This window comes from Rhinopithecus roxellana, chromosome 18 (genome assembly GCF_007565055.1).
Source record: "Rhinopithecus roxellana isolate Shanxi Qingling chromosome 18, ASM756505v1, whole genome shotgun sequence".
Taxonomy (NCBI): Eukaryota; Metazoa; Chordata; class Mammalia; order Primates; family Cercopithecidae; genus Rhinopithecus; species Rhinopithecus roxellana.
The window spans coordinates 1,966,240-1,985,259 of NC_044566.1; the positions used below are offsets into that span (position 1 = coordinate 1,966,240).

Consider the following 19,020-nt stretch of genomic DNA (forward strand, 5'->3'; position numbering starts at 1 on the left):
TTACATCTGTATTTGTTCACCTCTTGAGCAGACGTTTTGAAAAATAAAAGTAGCTCTACCAGGCTCCTGGTGTTCCACTGCTTACATGAATTTCACCTTTGGCAGTATTTTACGGGAGGCATGATCCACCTTTTCTTACCTAGGTTTTGTTAAGACAAAATGTATTATCTCATTTAGAGAATCTTCTGCTTCTTCAAATATTTAATATATTCTTTTATCTTCATGACCTGACAGAAAGTTATAAAACTAGATTTTCCAGAATATTGATTGTTTATGGACTAGTTGATTGGTACATTTTTTCATAAAGGAATCAGTGAGGCACATCCATAAATTTCAGCTGTGTCAATTTCAAGGGAATATCCATATACAGATTTCTAGATATCTAGACAGGACTCTTTTTTTTTTTTTTTTTTTTTTTTTTTTATTATACTTTAAGTTCTAGGGTACATGTGCATAACGTGCAGGTTTGTTACATATGTATACTTATGCCATGTTGGTGTGCTGCACCCATCAACTCGTCAGCACCCATCAATTCATCATTTATATCATGTATAACTCCCCAGTGCAATCCCTCCCTCCTCCCCCCTCCCCATGATAGGCCCCAGTGCGTGATGTTCCCCTTCCCGAGTCCAAGTGATCTCATTGTTCAGTTCCCACCTATGAGTGAGAACATGCGGTGTTTGGTTTTCTCTTCTTGTGATAGTTTGCTAAGAATGATGGTTTCCAGCTGCATCCATGTCCCTACAAAGGATGCAAACTCATCCTTTTTTATGGCTGCATAGTATTCCATGGTGTATATGTGCCACATTTTCTTAATCCAGTCTTAGACAGGACTCTTAACAGCATTACTCGTTACTATATGTTCCTAATAACCTTCTTTGTTAATTAGCATTCATCAACTTAAAGTGAATCAGAAGGAAAGAAAAAAAAAAAAAAAAAAAAAAAAAAAAAAAAAAAAAAAAAAACTAGTGGATAGAATCGCCTAATGGGAAAGTAAAAGAATAGAAGCTGTTGCTTATAAATATTGACAATATATAGACATTGGTTTACCACTACAGAAGAAATTGAGACTCTTTTCAGCAAACCTCAGATAGAAAACTGAAACCCGGCAGGGAAAATAATTGGACACATTTATATATGCTGAAAATGATCTCTTATTTATTTTGCTAAAATCCAATCTTCACATATATTCTGATGTGATATGTTGAATTCAAGGGTTTATCTCAAAACTTTGCATTTTAAATTATCACCACTTCCAACACCAGAAAAGTGGTTTAATTAAAAATTTAATTCCAACCACTTCTTTCCTAAGGATTATATTTTGCATCATATAAATAACATGTTAGAGAAAGGGATTATAAATTTGATGGATGTATGAATTTACTTTCATTTTGTGAATATTGATGATGTTTCTCAGAGCAGGGAGCTTATCTACTGTCAAGATTCAGTTGCATATACGTGATGATTCCCAGATCTCCACTCTATTTCTGCTGTGGGCTCCATATTGACTTTTTAATATCTCTATTAGTATAGCATGTTAAATTCAACAAGAGCAAAGTCAAAAGCCTCCCCTTTGCCTTCCATCATGATTGGAAGTTCCCTGAGGCCTTCCTAGCCATGCTGAACTGTGAGGCAATTAAGCCTCTTTCCTTTATAAATTACTCAGTCTCAGATAGTTCTTTACAGCTGTGTGAAAACACACTAATACAACATGTAACGTATTTTACAAAATATTTTTAAAAGGTTAGCCCCTGCTGTTTTCCTTGGCTTATTAAAAATTTAGTCTTAACCCTGATAACTTCCTCAATCCAATGATGATATTTTAATAACCTTTGACATTAGCCATATCAAAGGCAATCTGAAAATCTAAATAGATGCCCATATACTAAATTTACATGTAAGCCATTCCTAGCCCCCTAAAATAATAATTTTACTGATGGATTATGCTAATCCATAAAATCATTAAAATTTAGTGTGAACTGGCCAGAGATCAAAACTCAAATAGATAAGAAACTGTGGTTCAGAGAAGCTGACAATCATGTTCCCACAATTAATTATCCCAGCACATGGCCCATGAGTGTTTCTATAGGTTGAGAAGCAGAAACTATAATAAAATGAGAATCCCTTCTTCCCAACCCTTGGTCTATTGTTCCTTCTACTTTACCACACTCTCATTTTTATATCATTTTCTCCAAAATTCCAACACCATATATGGCATATATAGGGTACCACAATAACCAGGGATTTTTGAAAAATACTGTACTGTATTGCTACCCTCTTAGATAAAAGTATTTGAAAGTTTTTTTTTCCTTTACAAGAATTTTTCAAAAAATGCTAACCCCCCTAAGAAAATAGCTTCGCCTTGAGTATAGTTATAGCGTAATCTCATCTTAAACTTATCAGCAATTTAAAAATACGTCAATATCCGCTCTAATGGCTATTCTCAGAAGGACTGTGTTTCTTTATTTAAGCTGCACTGTGGGCCGGGCATGGTGGCTCATGCCTGTAATCCCAACATTTTGGGAGGCTGAGGCAGATGGATCACTTGAGGTCAGGAGTTCAAGTCCACCATGGCCAACATGGCAAAACCCTGTTTCTACTAAAAATACAAAAATTAGCCAGGTGTGGTGGTGTATGCCTGCAATCCCAGCTACTCAGGAGGCTGAGACAGAAGAATCACTTGACCCAGGAGGCGGAGGTTGCAGTGAGCAGAGATCGTGCCACTGCACTCCAGCCTGGGTGACAAAGTGAGACTCTGCTTCAAAAAAAGTAATTAATTAAATAAAATAAAATGCACTGTGAACCGTTATTTCCAGCAAACCGTGCTCCCACGCTCCTTTCTCACCTGCCAGCACCACATAGAAGGACTGAGTTAACAGAGCATCCTGAGCTCCTAGTAGCTGGAGCTGTGATTCTCATACGTAACGTGCATCCAACTGTATAATAAAAAAAAAAAAAAAAAAAAAAAAAAAAAATAAAATAAAATGCAGTCCTCTCCAATAATGACTAAAGAGGCCTGGGGTGAAGTTTAAAGCATTTGCCTTTTTATTAAACACCAGAGGATGTTCTCCTTTAGGGAATCTGGAAAGCACATTTTGAGAGACACTAAAATTATTAGCCACATAGTAGGTGCTCACATTTCACAGTTTTGCATTGTTCTCTCACTTGGTACAAGGCACAGCGAGGGATGAGGCTGCGGACATAAACAACTCACTATTCCCCAGCTCTGGGCAACCCTTGGACCTTCTTTAACAAGGTGAAGTAAGCCAATTGCCCTTGCTTTCAGTTGAGGTAATTAAAATCCAGTGTTGGTGGATGGAGCTATTTCGGTGGTGCGCTCTTGCCTTTGGATTTCAGTTTCCTTGGTGATTAGCCAAGCATGAGCCTGACACCCTTCAGTTAGGAGGAAAATGCATGTGGTTTGGCATTTTGTAACTTTTGTTTTCTTTGTGGAGCCAGGAAACTCAGTATCTTGATGAATTTTGAGTCACAGACATGGTGAAAGTTTTATACCCCTTTTTTCATATATAGCTGACATAATTTATCTTTTAATTGTATTTATTGCGATGCTGGAGTGTTACAGCAAGTACTTCCAAAAAAGCCACATACTGTCACTGCTCTCAAGTTTATATTGCACCCCTCATTTGGCATCCACACTGTAGCATTTAAATGAGGATTGCTAACTGCCGCAGCATAAGCAAAATGCTAAGTTTTCTTTTGAGTTATTTTATTGAACAGAATCATTCCAAAGGAAATTTTGAATACATGACAATTTCCTTAAAGATCCATATTGAGTCGCATGAATGTAAATTTCTCTATTACATGCATGAGAGACGCTGCCACGTACTGCATGAATCCTGTCTTCCAATCTTAAGAAGGAAAAATAAATACATAAAGGCTGAAGATCAGTTATGTAAAGAGAGTGGGTAAAAGGAAGGCATAAACCTAGCCTCTATCTTTGGCTACTTTCATGCTTTTCTCCTTTCATCCCCCAAATAATAAACCAAAAAAGACAAGCAAGGCCCTGAGCCAAACAGCTGCCCTGAGTGACCCTGGAGAGCCTTCGACCTAAAATCTTCTCTCTGCTGCTCCAGCAGCACCAACCTGCTCTCCCCAGTGGCACAGCAGAGAGCAGATCTTTATCTGTCAGCAGACCTGACACTCCAGACTCACAAAGCTCTAGGTGAATTCTAATACAGGCTGAGTTTCTCCTTAGTGCTTTTTTTTTCCTAGAAATGCTTCCATCTCACTAGGCTCTGAGGCTCACTTTCCTTTGAATTGCCTAGGAGCCCACTGGCCTTGTCTGCACTGTTTTACAGCTTTTCTTCTTCTCTATGCAAAGTTATTGCCTCTTCCTGGTGCTGGAGGCGGTGGCTGTCAGTGAAGTCCAGGGGCTGAGTATAGATGCTGATGAGCTTAATGGGCTTTCTCTTCTAGGGAGATTTCTTTGGAAGCATTTCCTTCATAAGTTGTCAGTGAATTTCACATGAGATAATTATGGGTCCAGAATGAGAAACTTTTTATTGGGAGGCAGCCTATTTAACAGCCTCGAGACAGATTACCTAGGTAATACCATGAGTCCTTCTCAAGTAAGTCATGTATAAAACTCTGGAAAACTGCAGAGAAGAAGGTACAGGTGAGCATTAGAAACATCAATTAGGGATATTCATGAGAAAATTATAGAAAAACTATGCAAAGGTAGGTAGGAACAAGCCTTTTTATTTATCTCCAAAGCCACTGAGAGACACATAGAGAAAGAGGAAGAGAGAATGGGAGAGAGAGAAAGAAAGAGCTAGAGAGAGAGGTCAGCATTACTGTCTGTGTTGTAGATGAGAAGCCTTGGAAACTCAGTCACTTGCCCTGGTTATCCAGGCCCTGGGGCTTGTTGAAGCTGGACCCCAGAAGGTGTGTCACTGAGCAAGGCCAATGCACTTTTCACGACAGCTTGATGCCTCTTAGAGACTTGGGCCTAGAAAGGCAGAGTTGGCCTTGGTTGCTGGAGAAGCTGGAAAGGAGTTTATTGAAAGGAAAGGCAGCAGTGATGGCAAGGGAGGAATTTGTGAGTAGGGTAGAGGAAAGTGAGGAGCAGAGTACAGTGAGGAAAATGCTATAAAGCAAAGGATTTCATTAGGCAAAGTGTACATTTTTCTGTAAACAGTGAGGATTTATCAGGGATCCAACATGATCGATCATCAAGTTAGATTTTTTTTTGTTTTCCATTAATGTCTTTTCTTCAGAATTAACTCCCAGGTTGTGATGGTTAACTTATGTGTTGGTTTCACTGGGCCATGGGATGCCCAGATGGCTGGTTAAACATCATTTCTGAGGGTTTCTTGGGCGTTTTGGGAAGAGATTAGTATTTGATCGTAGACTGATTAAGCTGATGTCCTCGCCAGCTTCAAGGGGGTGGGTGGGCACCACCCATTCCCTTGAGGGCCTGAATAGAACAAACAGGTGTAGGAAGGTTGAAGTCTGTCTGCCTGACTGCTTGAGCTACAGTATCAGTCTCCTGCCCTTGGTGCTCCTGGATTTAGACTGGAATCTACACTATGGGCTCTATGGCTCTCAGGCTTTCGAACTACATTGTCGACACTCCTGGGTCTCCAGCTTGCAGCTGCCAGATTGTGGGACTTCTCAGCCCCCATAATTACGTGAGCCAATAACTCAGACTATATATATTATACTATTCTACTGGTTCTATTCATTTGGAGAACCCTGATGAATACAAAGCTTTTGTATTCATTTAAGACAAGAAGAAAACATTTGGGCTATCTTAGTCCAGATTATGATTTTTTTTAGAATCACATTTATTATATTTTTTAAAATCAAAATTTTAAAGAATCTTTTTAGTTGTATTTATTGAAATCACAGTTTTCCTTTTAGTGTGCACAAGTTTTTAATACATAGGTTTATTTCAGATTGTGGTACTGTGCTAAGATTCTAAATGGATATTTTTCTCCTAGCTCCCTGCCACTGTGGTGATATCAGAGGAGGCTTGGTAGGGGGTTAGGACCTCCAGCACTGTGCAGAGGTAATACCCCGCTACCCAATTTATGAAGGCTATGTAGGGAGCAGTAAAGAAGTGTTTCAGCCCCTTCCACTGCTCATCCCACAGCCAGGGAAGAATGACTGGAGACTTAATGGAGAGGTAGATGCTTTATCTTCACCCAGCAATAATGAAGATTCATTCTTCTTGCATATCAGGGGAGGCTGGGTAGGGACCTAGACATCTACTCTGACCAGGCAGTAGTGTGTGCCTTCCTTCTCTTGCCAAGTGCTGAAAGAAGCCAGCTAGACAGAAAGTGATGCTGGAAACTTCAACACCCTCCTCTCAACAATTGGTGAAACAATGACATAGGCAATCAGCACGGGTACAGGAGAACTGAACAATACCATCACCAACAGGATCTACTCAATATTTATAAACACATCCGCCAGCAAAAGCAGAATTCATATTCTTTCTGAGTACCCATGGGACATGTGTCCAGATGGACTATCTGCTCGGCCGTAAAGCAAAACTAAGCAAACTCAAAAGAATTGAAATTATACAGAGTAGGTTTGCCTACTACAATGGAATCAACCCGGAAATCAGTAACAGAAAGATAGCAGCCAAATCTCCATAGACTTGGAAACTTAACAGTGCCCTTCCAAATAATCCATGGATACAAGGGGAAATCTTGAGAGAATTAAAAATAATATGCTGAACTTAATGAAAATGAAAGTACAACATGTCAAAATTGTGTGGCACAGCTAAAATAGTATTGAATGAGAAATGTATATCACTAAATGCATATGTTAGAAAATAGGGAAAGTCTCAAATCAATAATCTAAGCTCCCATCTCAGGAACCCAGGAGCAAAATAAACCCAAAGTGAGCAAATGGAAGCCAATGATAAGAAAAGCAGAAATCAATGGAATTGGAAGAAAAGGAGAAAATCAGTGAAACAAAGAGCTGGTTCTCTGAAAACACCAATAAAAATTATAAACCTGTCATATGAGTGACAAAGAGAAAAGAGAAAAGACATAAATAGCCAATATCAGTAATAAAACAAGGAAAATCATTACAGGCCCTGTAGACATCAAAAAGGTACAAAGGGAATATTACAAACAGCTCTCACACAGAAATTCTGTGACTTTGAGGAATGGATCAATTCCTCAAAAAACACAAGCTGCTTCAATTCACCCAATATGAAATAGACAATTTGAATAGCTCTGTAACTTTTAAGAAGTGAATTTGTAATTTAAAATCTCTCAGAAAAGCTTCCTATTCCAGATTGTTTCACTGGAGAATTCTACCAAATGTTTTAAGGAAAATTAAAGCCAACTGTACACAATCTTTTCTAGAAAATAGAAGAGAATACTCCTTAATTCATTTTATAAAGCAAGTATTATCCTAACACCAAAAACCACACAGTAACACACACACACACAGAGAGAGAGAGAAAGAGAGAGAGAGAAAATTAAAAACAACCCTCATGAATATAGGTGAAAAAATATGTTTAAAATATTAGCAGATAGAACTTAGCAATATATAAAAAGAATGGTTTTGTTTTTGTTTTCTTTTCCTGGGGGTGCAAAGCTGATTCAATATCTGAAAATTATCAAGGTAATCCATCATGTCAATAGGTCAAACAAGAAAAATATACATGATTATATCAGAGGATTAAGAAAAAGCATTTGATAAAATTTAACATCCAGTCATGATAAAAAAAAAAAACAACTCCCAGACAAATGGGAATGGAAAAGACAACCTGAACTTGATAAAGAGTTTATAAAAATCCTACAGCCAATATTATATTTCAGGGTGAAATCTGGATGTTTTACTTCTATGATCAGAAACAAGACAGGGATGTCTGCTCTCACCACTGTTAACATAGGCTGCTGGAAGTTCTAGCAAGTGTAATAAAGCAAGAAAGGGCATAAAAGGCAAACAGATTGGAAAGGAGGAAATAAACCTGCCTATTTATATGTGACATAATTGCCTTTGTGTAAAATCCCAAGAAATCTACCGTTAAAAAGAAAGAAAAGAAAAGACTCAAAGAACTAATAAGTGAGTTTAGCAAGGTCACAAGACACAAGATAAATATTCAAAAAATCAGTTGTATTTCTGTATACTAGTAATGGGCATTGAAGTGAACAATACAATTACATTTACAATTGCTCATAAAAATGCAATACTTAGGTGTAAATCTCACAAAATATGTAGGGAACTTGTGTGGCAAAAACCACAAAATGCTGGTAAAAGAAGTTAAAGATCTAGATTAAAAGAAAGACATTTCATGTTTACAGATTTGAAGGCAATATAGTGTCAATTTAGTAGTAATCAGCATAGTAGTAGTCAGTTCTCCCCAGATTGACATATAGGCTAATGCATTCCTATCAAAATCACAGTAAAATTTTTGTAGATATAAAGGTATTAGATGATACCTTTCTAAAATTTACATTGAAAGGTAAAGAAGGTAGAATAGCTAAAACTATGTTTATAAAGAAGAATTAAGTGGGAGGAATTAACCTTCTCCATTTAAAGTCCTTAAAGCGTGTTACACATAGGTCAATGGAATGGAATAAGGATGCAGAAATAGAACCACACACACAAAGGGACTCACTTGATTTTGGGGAAGTGAAATTGTTTATGAGTTGGCAACATGCGGGATCCGCGTGGTGATGTAAATATTCTGTATTTTCACTGCATTAATGTCAATATCCTGGTTGTGATAGTTTTGCAGGATGTTACTATTGAAACAAATTAAGTAAAGAGTACACGAGATTTATCTGTATTATTTCTTACAACTGTATGCCAATCTAAACTTATTTCAAAATTAAAACTTTAAAAATATTTAAAGGTAATAGAAACAGGATACATATAGACATAATAAAGGGCATGAATGGACAGCATTTATTTTGATTTTCAAATTGCCTTTTTTTTTTTTTCTTTTTCAAGACTAGAGTGTCACTCTGTTGCCCAGGCTGGAGTGCGGTGGTGACATGATCTCAGTTCACTGCAATCTCCACCTCCTGGGTTCAAGCGATTCTCCTGCCTCAGCCTCCCGAGTAGCTGGAATTGCAGGTGTATACCACCACGCCTGGCTAGTTTTTGTATTTTTAGTAGAGACGGGGTTTTACCATGTTGACCAGGCTGGTCTCGAACTCTTGACCTCAAGTGATCCACCCGCCTCAGCCTCCACATGAGCCGCTAGGCTAGGCCCTCAAATTGCCTTTGACAAGGCCAATATGAAACTTCACTAATCAAGGAAAGTATCATGGCTAAAAGACCTAATTTGGAATCCAGTAGTATTTTATCTTTAAATGAAAAAGAAAAATATTTGTGTATGCTTGTGTGTGCATGTTTGTGTTGTGTATTTAAATTACTTGGCTCTGTCCACTAGAAATACGTAGAAACGTTGGTTGATCCAATACTCGATCTCACAGTGTGCTGCTGTGAATCCTTACAGTTCAGAGGGTCTCCATGTCATTTCTCTTCACAAAAATTTGCAAGATGTCCCAGAGGGAATACTTGATTCCAGATTTAGCACCAGGAAAAGACAACAGCAAAACACTGTTTGCAACCGTGTGTTAACAATCCACTAATGCCAATTTTATGTGGTATATTATCAATTGTTTTCATTATTATGATAAAACGTATAAGCTATTCGCATAGTCTCTAACATTTGTGTCCATCTGTCAACTCAAATCCTGTCAGTACTGGTCACCTATATCTTATGGATAGGGTCAAAGGCTTTTAAAGTTGGAGGGCCCTTAGGTAATATTATTTAACACATTAAAAAAGAATCAAAGAATTTAAAGAGCTTGTCTAATATCACAAAAATAATCAAGCTCAGCTGCTTCACAATTCATTAACTTCATACAAATGTCCTTTTAGCAATAAAAAATGGCTTACTAAACACTGTGCTTCCTACAAAAAGCAAACTGCTGTCAGCAAATGTTTGTCATTGTTTGTGGATGTTAAATGCATTTTCCCAGGTAACAGTGAATTGCAGTCTCCAAATGGGAGTTTTTTTACTTTAGTTTGAATGGAAGACCTTCAACATCTTCTCTAGACATCCACGTAAACCAGGTGCCATGTATGAGAACTTTCCAAAGAACATTATCTTGTGCTGATGAAAGATTAGTTAGCATTATCTTAAATAAAAATGACAGCACAATGTTATGCTATATTTAGTTACAGTATAACCAAAACTTGCTATTCATTTCACCAAATAATTATTGATTGCATCCAATAGACAAGGCATTGTGCTGGCTGCTGCAGAGACAGAACTGATAAACACGTAGTCATTGCCCTCAAGGCACTTGGTAGCAGTTTTACTAGGGAAGCTTAGAAGCACCATCAAAAAACAAGCCCATAGCATGAACAAAGATAGACAAGAAATGTATTTAATGAAAATCCAGTGGTCCAGTTGTGCATGTGTTTGTGTGTGTGCATGTGTTTGTGTGCGTGTCTATGCGTGTCTGTGTGTTTCATTTGAAATCATCGGATTTCCATGCAGAGACAAAGCTAGAGTTGTAGATTGTGGTTATATAAAGGAGGGCTCCATATAACAGGGTCAGAGGTTCTGAACAGGAGAAATGACATTCTCAGTTTAATATATGCATCAAATAGCAGTGTTGCACTAAAGTGAGGATGTAAAAGGCCAGTGCTTAGCCTTTTTGACTATTTGTCTGTCAAAATAGTAAGTGATGGTTTTTACTAGTGTGAAGGTAGTAAATATAAAAAGCAGGGATTGAAGGGAAAATGAGGGGAAAACTGCAGCCATTGGCAGATGACAGGGAGCCGTCCTGGGGGAGGGGATCCCAGATGGCACCGCGGTTTCTAATCTACATAACGTGCAGCAGTGAACATGAGGAAGGAGAGAAGGACGAATGAATGATTCAGAGATTTCAAGTGAGAGAGCATTGAATTTTTAAGTAAGAAATATGGCCATCTTCTGAGAATGAGCCAATCTAGGCTGGGGCTGGAAGCTGGAAAAGAGGCAAAAAGATTTCTAACGGTCACTGTGAGGATTGTAATGTAGCATTACCAAGAGGTGAATCGGGGAACTTCTTAGCAGCCAGACAGGGTCCATCTGAGATGTCAGAATGAATCTGTGGCAGATGCAAATGATACCGAATTACAGTCAGATCCAATGATTGACCATGTCATTCACTACAATTAGGAATGACTAACTATGATGGAAAAAAAAAAAATGGTGGCAGCTTATCAGTGGCTTTTGCTACTTAAATGCTAAGCCCTAAGGTTCAGGTTTTCTTGAGACCTGAAAGAAGTCAAAATAGGCAATTGCTTTAGAAACTATGGATGAATTGAAGGAGGGGAGATGCCAGTGGGAATGAAAAGCAGGTTTAGAAAGTGGAAGAGAATAACATAGGCTATTAAAGATGAGAGTCAGGATTTGAATATCTTGGAGTTAGAGTGCTGCTAGATATTTGCACCAGAAATACTCAAAGTCATGGAGAAAGATACGATTGGAGGCATTTGGACAAGCTCTTTAGTAAATGCATAGTCTTTTTGATGTAACTGAAATGACATTTGAGGACGCTAGGAATAAAGTGAAAAACTAATCACTGATACTCACAGAATTTGATTATCATACCTGTTATAAAGTATGTGAGAAGAAATTATCTCAACTTCCATTAATTTTCTAGAAGTGAATTGGAATAACTACTAAAGTCATGTGAGCATGGCTGGATAAGAGCACAGCACAGTAGGACTTTGTAGAGATTACCCACACTGTTTGTAACCTCTTATACTTCAAATAACTGTTTTTGGTCTACAAAGCAATGGCACGATCTTGGCTCACTGAAGCTTCCACCTACCAGGTTCAAGCAATTCTCCTGCCTCAGCCTTCCGAGTAGCTGGGATTACAGGTGCCCGCTTCCACACCCAGCTAATTTTTGTATTTTTAGTAGAAATGGGGTTTCACTGTATTGGTCTGGCTGGTCTCGAACTCCTGACCTCGTGATCTGCCCACCTCGGCCTCCAAAAGTGCTGGAATTATAAGCGTGAGCCACTGCACCCAGCCCTAACTTTCATGTATATCACATCAAAATATTAACAGTGTGGTAATGCATTTTTACTCTCATTTTACCAAGTAAGAAACTGCAGAACTGGAACATTGAATGACTTGCCTAATTCCACATAGCTCCAGTTGGCTTCTGAAGATGTGTTGACTTCCTCCATGGTTTTTCTGGGCACTGCTGTTCCTAACTCAGGAAGGCATAGGGAAGCCAAACCTCTAGATGGAGGTTTCTTGACCTCAGCACTATGAACATTTATGGCCAGATAATCCCACGCTGTGGGAGCTTCTCTGTGCACACTAGGATGTGTAGCAACATCTCTGCCCAACTATCACCCCCAGTTGTAACAGAAAAAATATCTCCAGAAAAGACCAAGTGTCCCCTGGAGGGTATGATTGAGAACCATTGCTCTAGATTATACATTGTTCACATTTAACAATGTATGGTGTGTCACATCATATGAAGCTCACATTTCAGTATCACTCAGCCGTGTAGTGGCACAAGTGCAAACTGGGTAATTAGGTAATGGTTTATTTGTACCTGAAAGTAGTTTAAGGTTTTGGCATTGTCCCCCAGCTCTACTGGTCTTCTGACCCAAATTTATTGGAAACCTGGGAGCGTGTGGGATGCTCTATTACTTCTGTTTTATTTAGGCCCTTGTAACAGCAAAGAATAAAAACTCAGCCTTTATGGGAAAGGTGGACATAACCAGGCACCGATTGTGGCAGATGCAAATATAAAAGCCTATAGAAAGGAACTTGCATCAGGGATCACCTGCCTTTTCCAGGTCCTTCCGCCAGCTGCAAAGCCCTTTCTTCATAGTTTCTTCTGCTGTCTCTGTCTAATACCCATCCATTGCAAACAATCCAGTCCTCTCTGGGCTCTCTAGACAAAATTCCCAGAGAACTCAGGTTAGCCATGCGTACTGCCTCATGGGTGACACTCAAATGTCCACAGGCATAACTCTTATACTCCCACCTGGGTGAGGCTCACTCTCCCTCATGGTGGTGGTCACTCTCCCTCAGGCGAGACGCAAATTCCCCCTCATGGCGGGTGCTCACCCTCCCTCATGGCAGATGCTCACTCTCCCCTCATGGCGGTGCTCACTCTCCCTCATAGAGGGTGCTCACCCTCCCCTCATGGAGGTGCTCACTCTCCCCTCATGGCGGTGCTCACTCTCCCCTCATGGTGGGTGCTCACCCTTCCCTCATGGCAGATGCTCACTCTCCCTCATGGCGGGTGCTCACTCTCCCTCATGGCGGTACTCACTCTCCCCTCACGGCGGATGCTCACTCTCCCTCATGACAGATGCTCACCCTCCCCTCATGGCGGGTGCTCACCCTCCCCTCACAGCGATGCTCACTCTCCCTCATGGCAGATGCTCACCCTCCCCTCATGGCGGGTGCTCACCCTCCCCTCATGGCGGGTGCTCACCCTCCCCTCACAGCGATGCTCACTCTCCCTCATGGCAGATGCTCACCCTCCCCTCATGACGGGTGCTCACTCTCCCTCATGGCGGTGCTCACTCTCCCTCATGGCGGATGCTCACCCTCCCTCATGACGGGTGCTCACTTTCCCCTCACAGCGGATGCTCATTCCCCTTCTTGGTTGTTGCTCACTCTTGCTCAGGAGTAATGAGGCTTCACTGGTTTTGTGCCTCCCCTTATCCACTCCCGGTTCACACAAGGTAGAGAACAGACTGTGACACACTGACCCTGGTGCTATGCCCCAAGGTATATTTTCAAAGGTAAGCCTTTTAAAGAATGTATGGCTGATCAGCTTTCCATGACCGCTGAGATTTCACACTTAGTTGACACTAAGAGAGCCAACAAACTATTTCAGTCTTCAAAGATCAAGTTTCCCAGCCTCTACTAGTATGCTGATAAAATTATATCGTAACATCCTTCAAACTGATTCATAAGTCACCTATGGTGAAGAAAATTGTCCTTTAGAAATCCAGAATTAATTATTTCCTATGTGTTCTTAATTGTAAAGACTTCGGAGTACTAATTCTTTAAGTATTCAAGCAGAACTTTTAAAATTAGGAGACTATTAAATTTCTCAAACTGAAATCACACTTCATTCCCAAAGCTTCCCAAGTATGTTTACTGCATTTAGTGCGTTTTCTGAGCAAGTTAGAGTCCTTAAGAATAAAGGAGACTACGTGAATGTGAACTATCACTATTTGCTCTTAACTTGGCGATCAAAGGAGACCTTTACAAGATAGAACAGAAGAGCGTTCCGTTGTTTAATGTACAGAATGAGAACAGGCAGATTATAGCTTTGAACTTGCATGTAATGTGAACTCTAAGACCTGAAGACACTTCTTTTATGAATAATTTAAAACTTCACCTGGGTCAAGTTATCCTTTAAAGGAATTTATTTTCACAGTCATGTTTAATAATTAGTAATTTTGCTGCTTTCTTTTATTCTAGGTAATGTATGATGTTGTTGGGGCAATTGAAAAAAATAAAGACTCCCTTTCACAGAATCTTCTATTTGTAATGAAAAGTAAGTTGATTTATTTTTCCTGCCCTACACTGGTTAAAATGCCATGCATCCATTATTTCTCTATCTCTGAATATTTTCCTATAAAATATGTACCAGCTAAAGCATAATTGAAATACCTTTTGCATTCTAATGCCTAGAATAATAAGAAATGGGTATTGCTGCACTATATGTTTGCTACAATGGAATTTGGAGTCCGGTGGAAACCATAATTTAACCAAGCTTTTAGCAGATAGAAATGTAAAATACCTTTACTACTTTAGTGGGTTGAATATAGAAAAGCTTTTCTGTGAAGACTAATGAAGATGAGTATGACTTCCAACTTTATTTAGGCCACAATAGGGTGAATTTCATTACTTAAGATGACTCTGGAGCACAACTAAGGGTGGTATTTTATTCTTATGTACTTTCAGTTATAAAATATTAATGCTTACTATGTAGGAGGAGTAGAAATGGAAGGAGTATATATATGTATACACATGTAAGTAAATTTATGGGACCCTTCTACTTAGTGAGCATTAATACTTTATATGCATATATCTACTATAATTCTACACTATATACAAGACCATATACAAAATGTATATGTGTGATAATTAAATGTGTATTCATACATATATACATAATTCTGTCTCTAGTAATTATTTTCATAGCAGTTCTGCAGTGATTCACATTTTTCTAATAACCTTTTTAGTGAATTAAAACATTGCATCTTGTATGCTTTAAGTTGCTTTAAATGAAATAGTCATTCATCTTTAAAAGAAGCACAGGATAGCTTTTCATGAAATAGTTGAATGCTCTAGCATTGAAAATAAGAAATCCATATCACTTCTGGTTTGAGAAACATATTTGCCTCAAATTATAGCAACACAGTTGTAATACATTGTTTTTCACTGAAGATTGTTCTGCTTGCCTCTAGAACTTAGGTTTATTGTGAGCTCTCTTAGCTAAAACTAACGGAAAAAAAAACAAGGAATAACATTATGAAGACGGAAAGAACTGGTCTTATTTATCATCATTAGAAAATTTTCCTTTTAGTGTGCGACTATTTGCACTTTTATTTATAATGCACTTCCCTATCTTTTAGGAAGATCTAATATATACCAAGTATTTAAAAGTTTACACAATGCTTTTCTTACTTTTGTATTTCATGGTGATAGGATGTATATGTATGTGTGTGTGTGTGTGTGTGTGTATTTAGAATGAAAATATGATGGCTAGTGATATTGCAATTCTACTTAATAGAGTGCCTATATTTTAAAATCATTCTTTTATATAAATTTGTACACAAAAAAAAAAGTTCCAGGAAAAATACAGTTGAGTCTTTTTTTTATTCTTTAGGAGGTAGGTGCTTCTGAGCAAAAGGACAGAATTTACAATGTGCCCTTTAGTATTTTGTATTTATACAGGAGGTGTCAGATTTTTTTTTTTAAAGGGCTAGAGAATAAATATTTTAGACCTTGTGCACCATAAGATCCTTGTTGCAGTTACTCACCTCTGCTGTTATAATGTGAAAAACAGCTGTAGACAATACAAATGGATGTGACTGTGTTCTGATAAAATTTTATTTACAAAAACAGGCAGTGGGCCATGTTTGGCTCAGGAGCCATGACTGCTCACTCACTCTATCATAAAAGCAAAATATTTGTGGTTGCCATCATGTTTTATGAATCTGTGAAATACTTTGATGCTTGTACATCATTATTAAAAGCAAATGTAATTCATAAATAATAATTTTTATTTGCAGTTACTTTGCTTATAGTATCTAATTCAATTTTCATAGCATCAGAAAGCTCCCAGTTGAGGAAGATGGTGAAGTCTGTTGTAGAATGTACACAAGCAGAGCTGTGTCTCTGAGGCCGCTAACCAGGTGCCAGGTGTAGCCAGGGAGCTTGGAGACAGCTCATAGAGACACGCAGCAAATACACTCATTTGTGCCTAAGATTAGAAGTAAAGTCTACTTCACTCAAAAGGAGGCAAACAGCAACAACAAGAAGAAGAAAGCCCAAATCCAGACTTTTAATTCTACTCACAGGAATAGGAAATTTTAGGATTTAGGAAAATTTAGGATTTACTGTCAATTATGTTAATAATTATTGAGTCTTTTTTTTTTTTTTTCTTTTTTTGCTGTGTGTCTCTGTACACTTGCTTATAAGTTAGCTTATCCCACTTTACAGGTAGAAAGACCCTGGACAATGATTGTAGATCCCAGTAAGGGACACTTCCGCTCTCAGTATGTATGTAGAGTGACATGAAGAAAATGGTTTGTGGTCAGTGACTCCTTGTAATCCCAATGAGGTAAATATGCCTCTTCACCAGGAGTTCCTTTGCTAGGTTTTAAGAGGCAAATAGATGTAGAGTTCTCTTTTAAGTCCCGGAGGGAACTTGCTGTCTCCTGCCATGTGCTCAGCTGTGGTCAGGGCTCTCCCGTTAGGGTCCCAAAGCATTATGGCATCTCCCTGTGTCCATAGGGTGACATGAGTCTTGCTATACCTGCAGCCTGACCACATGATTCAGGGAAAATACAAAACTGGGTCAGTTACATATTTTGGACCATATTTATGTCTCATGTTTTCAGTTTTTTAAATCTTTTATATTTTTCTTTTAAAATTTTTTTTGCACTACCTACCTTCTCAGTAATGTTTTCAGTTTTATTAGAGGCATTTTCTCAATTATAAGAATAAAATGTTGCATTGCTTATCTGTGTTTTCACTTATACATAGACCTGCTATAAATATAAATAATAATTGTTTAATTATGTATTTAAATTGGCTATACTATTATGTATTTATCATTGAACTTTTTATTTTGAAGTGGTTTTAAACGTAAAGTGACAGAATTATTATAAAGTACTCCCAGGTATCCTCTTCCCAGGTTCATTTTTTTCATTTCCTTTCTTTTACTGTCTTGCTATCTTTCTATCTTCTTCCATCTTTTGTTCTCCTCTTTCCTTCCCGTGTCCCGTGTGTGTGTGTGTGTGTGTGTGTGTGTGTGTGTGTGTGTGTGTGTGTGTTTACTTTCTGAATCATTTGAAAGTAAGTTGCTTGCCTCTTCTTGTCTAAATACTTTGGTGCCCACCCTAAGAGAAGGGACATTATCTTAGATAACTTCAGTAAGTTATCAGAATATTCAACAGTCATGTACTACTTATATCTAATCCAGAGTTCATATAAAGTTTTACCAATGGTCCTACTAATATTAGTCTTTTATGGTCATTTTCTCCTAATTCAGGATCACTGATTGCATTCAGTTATAATTTTTCCTTTAAATCTGAGACAGTTCTTTAGCTTTCCTCTCTCTTTCATGACATTTTTTTAAATGCCAGTTAATTCATAGAAATCACTGTGTTTGAGTTATATTAGAAATAGGTTATGAATTTTTGACCAGGAGTCCCAAGAAGTAGTGGGGTATCCGTCTCGGCACATTACATTTGGAGGCGGTCACGGTTTGAAACAGGTTCACCATGAGCACTGTGTAAGGTGGTGCTCTTCAGCTTCTTCTAACATCAAGCTTGCTGTTTTCCCTTTGTTATTAATGAGTAATTTGTGAGAAAGTACTTTGAGACTATGTAAATATTCTGTTCCTCATCAAGCTTTTACCCATTAGTTTTATATACATTTATGATTCTTGCCGAAATTGTTTCTCACGATTGCAAAATTTTGATTTTCTTACCCCATCTTTCCATAAACAGTGGCATTCTACTATAATAATTCCCACTTCTTTATCTATTAATTAATTGATTAGTGTACACTCATGGATTCTTATGTTGTTCAATGAATAATTATTCATTACTATCATTATATTGATGCTAAAATTGTTTAAGATTTGAGCAGTAAGAACCCCTTCAGGTTAGCTCCTATTTCTTTTTGACATATTCTCTTGACTTTTTTTTTTAACACTGCCTTACATCTGGCCTTCCAAAAATGTTCCAGAATCATTCATCTTGCCTCAAATCTAGAATCAGACATTTGTTCAGGAAGCCTTGATTTATCTTAGAAAAGAATGGTATTCAGAAACTCCAAGATCTGGGGGCTGGGTGAGCTCATTGCTACTGGGGTATGATTGCTTTTAGGACCTTTCAGAATTTGAACATTTAAGATGTAAGTATAGATAACATATAGGTATATAGATCTGTAACTCTGTATTAAGAATCATGGATTTCTCTTGCTCTCTCTAATTTTATCCCAACATCACAGGGCCTCTTTTGCATTACATAATTGTATCTCCTTTTCCTGACAGTTCTTCCTGCTTCCCTGTTCGTTTATTACCTAATGTAGGGATTTTTTTAATGGAAAGCATTACAGATATATATTATGTCACCCGTATTTTGCACCTGGGCAGGCAAAATGATTTGAGTGTGGAAAAGGTAGAAACTAAACTGCTTTGCCATGAAACGTTGCCAACTGTCTGATTGGCGAAGCATAATCCTAGTGATTTATGTTCATTATTTCACGTTTTAATTTTGCAATGATTCTCAAAGTAG

The 19,020-nt window shown here is 38.1% G+C and overlaps 1 protein-coding gene across 2 annotated transcripts in view; it reads left to right on the plus strand.

Annotated features, from left to right (window-relative positions):
* MYO16 (myosin XVI) overlaps nt 1-19,020 on the plus strand; it is a 609,548-nt gene that overhangs the window by 427,255 nt on the left and 163,273 nt on the right. For both annotated transcript variants that reach the window (XM_010384748.2, XM_010384747.2), the window contains exon 24: nt 14,465-14,540. In XM_010384748.2, the coding sequence (XP_010383050.1) occupies nt 14,465-14,540 (76 nt within the window). The remainder of the gene's footprint in view (nt 1-14,464; nt 14,541-19,020) is intronic.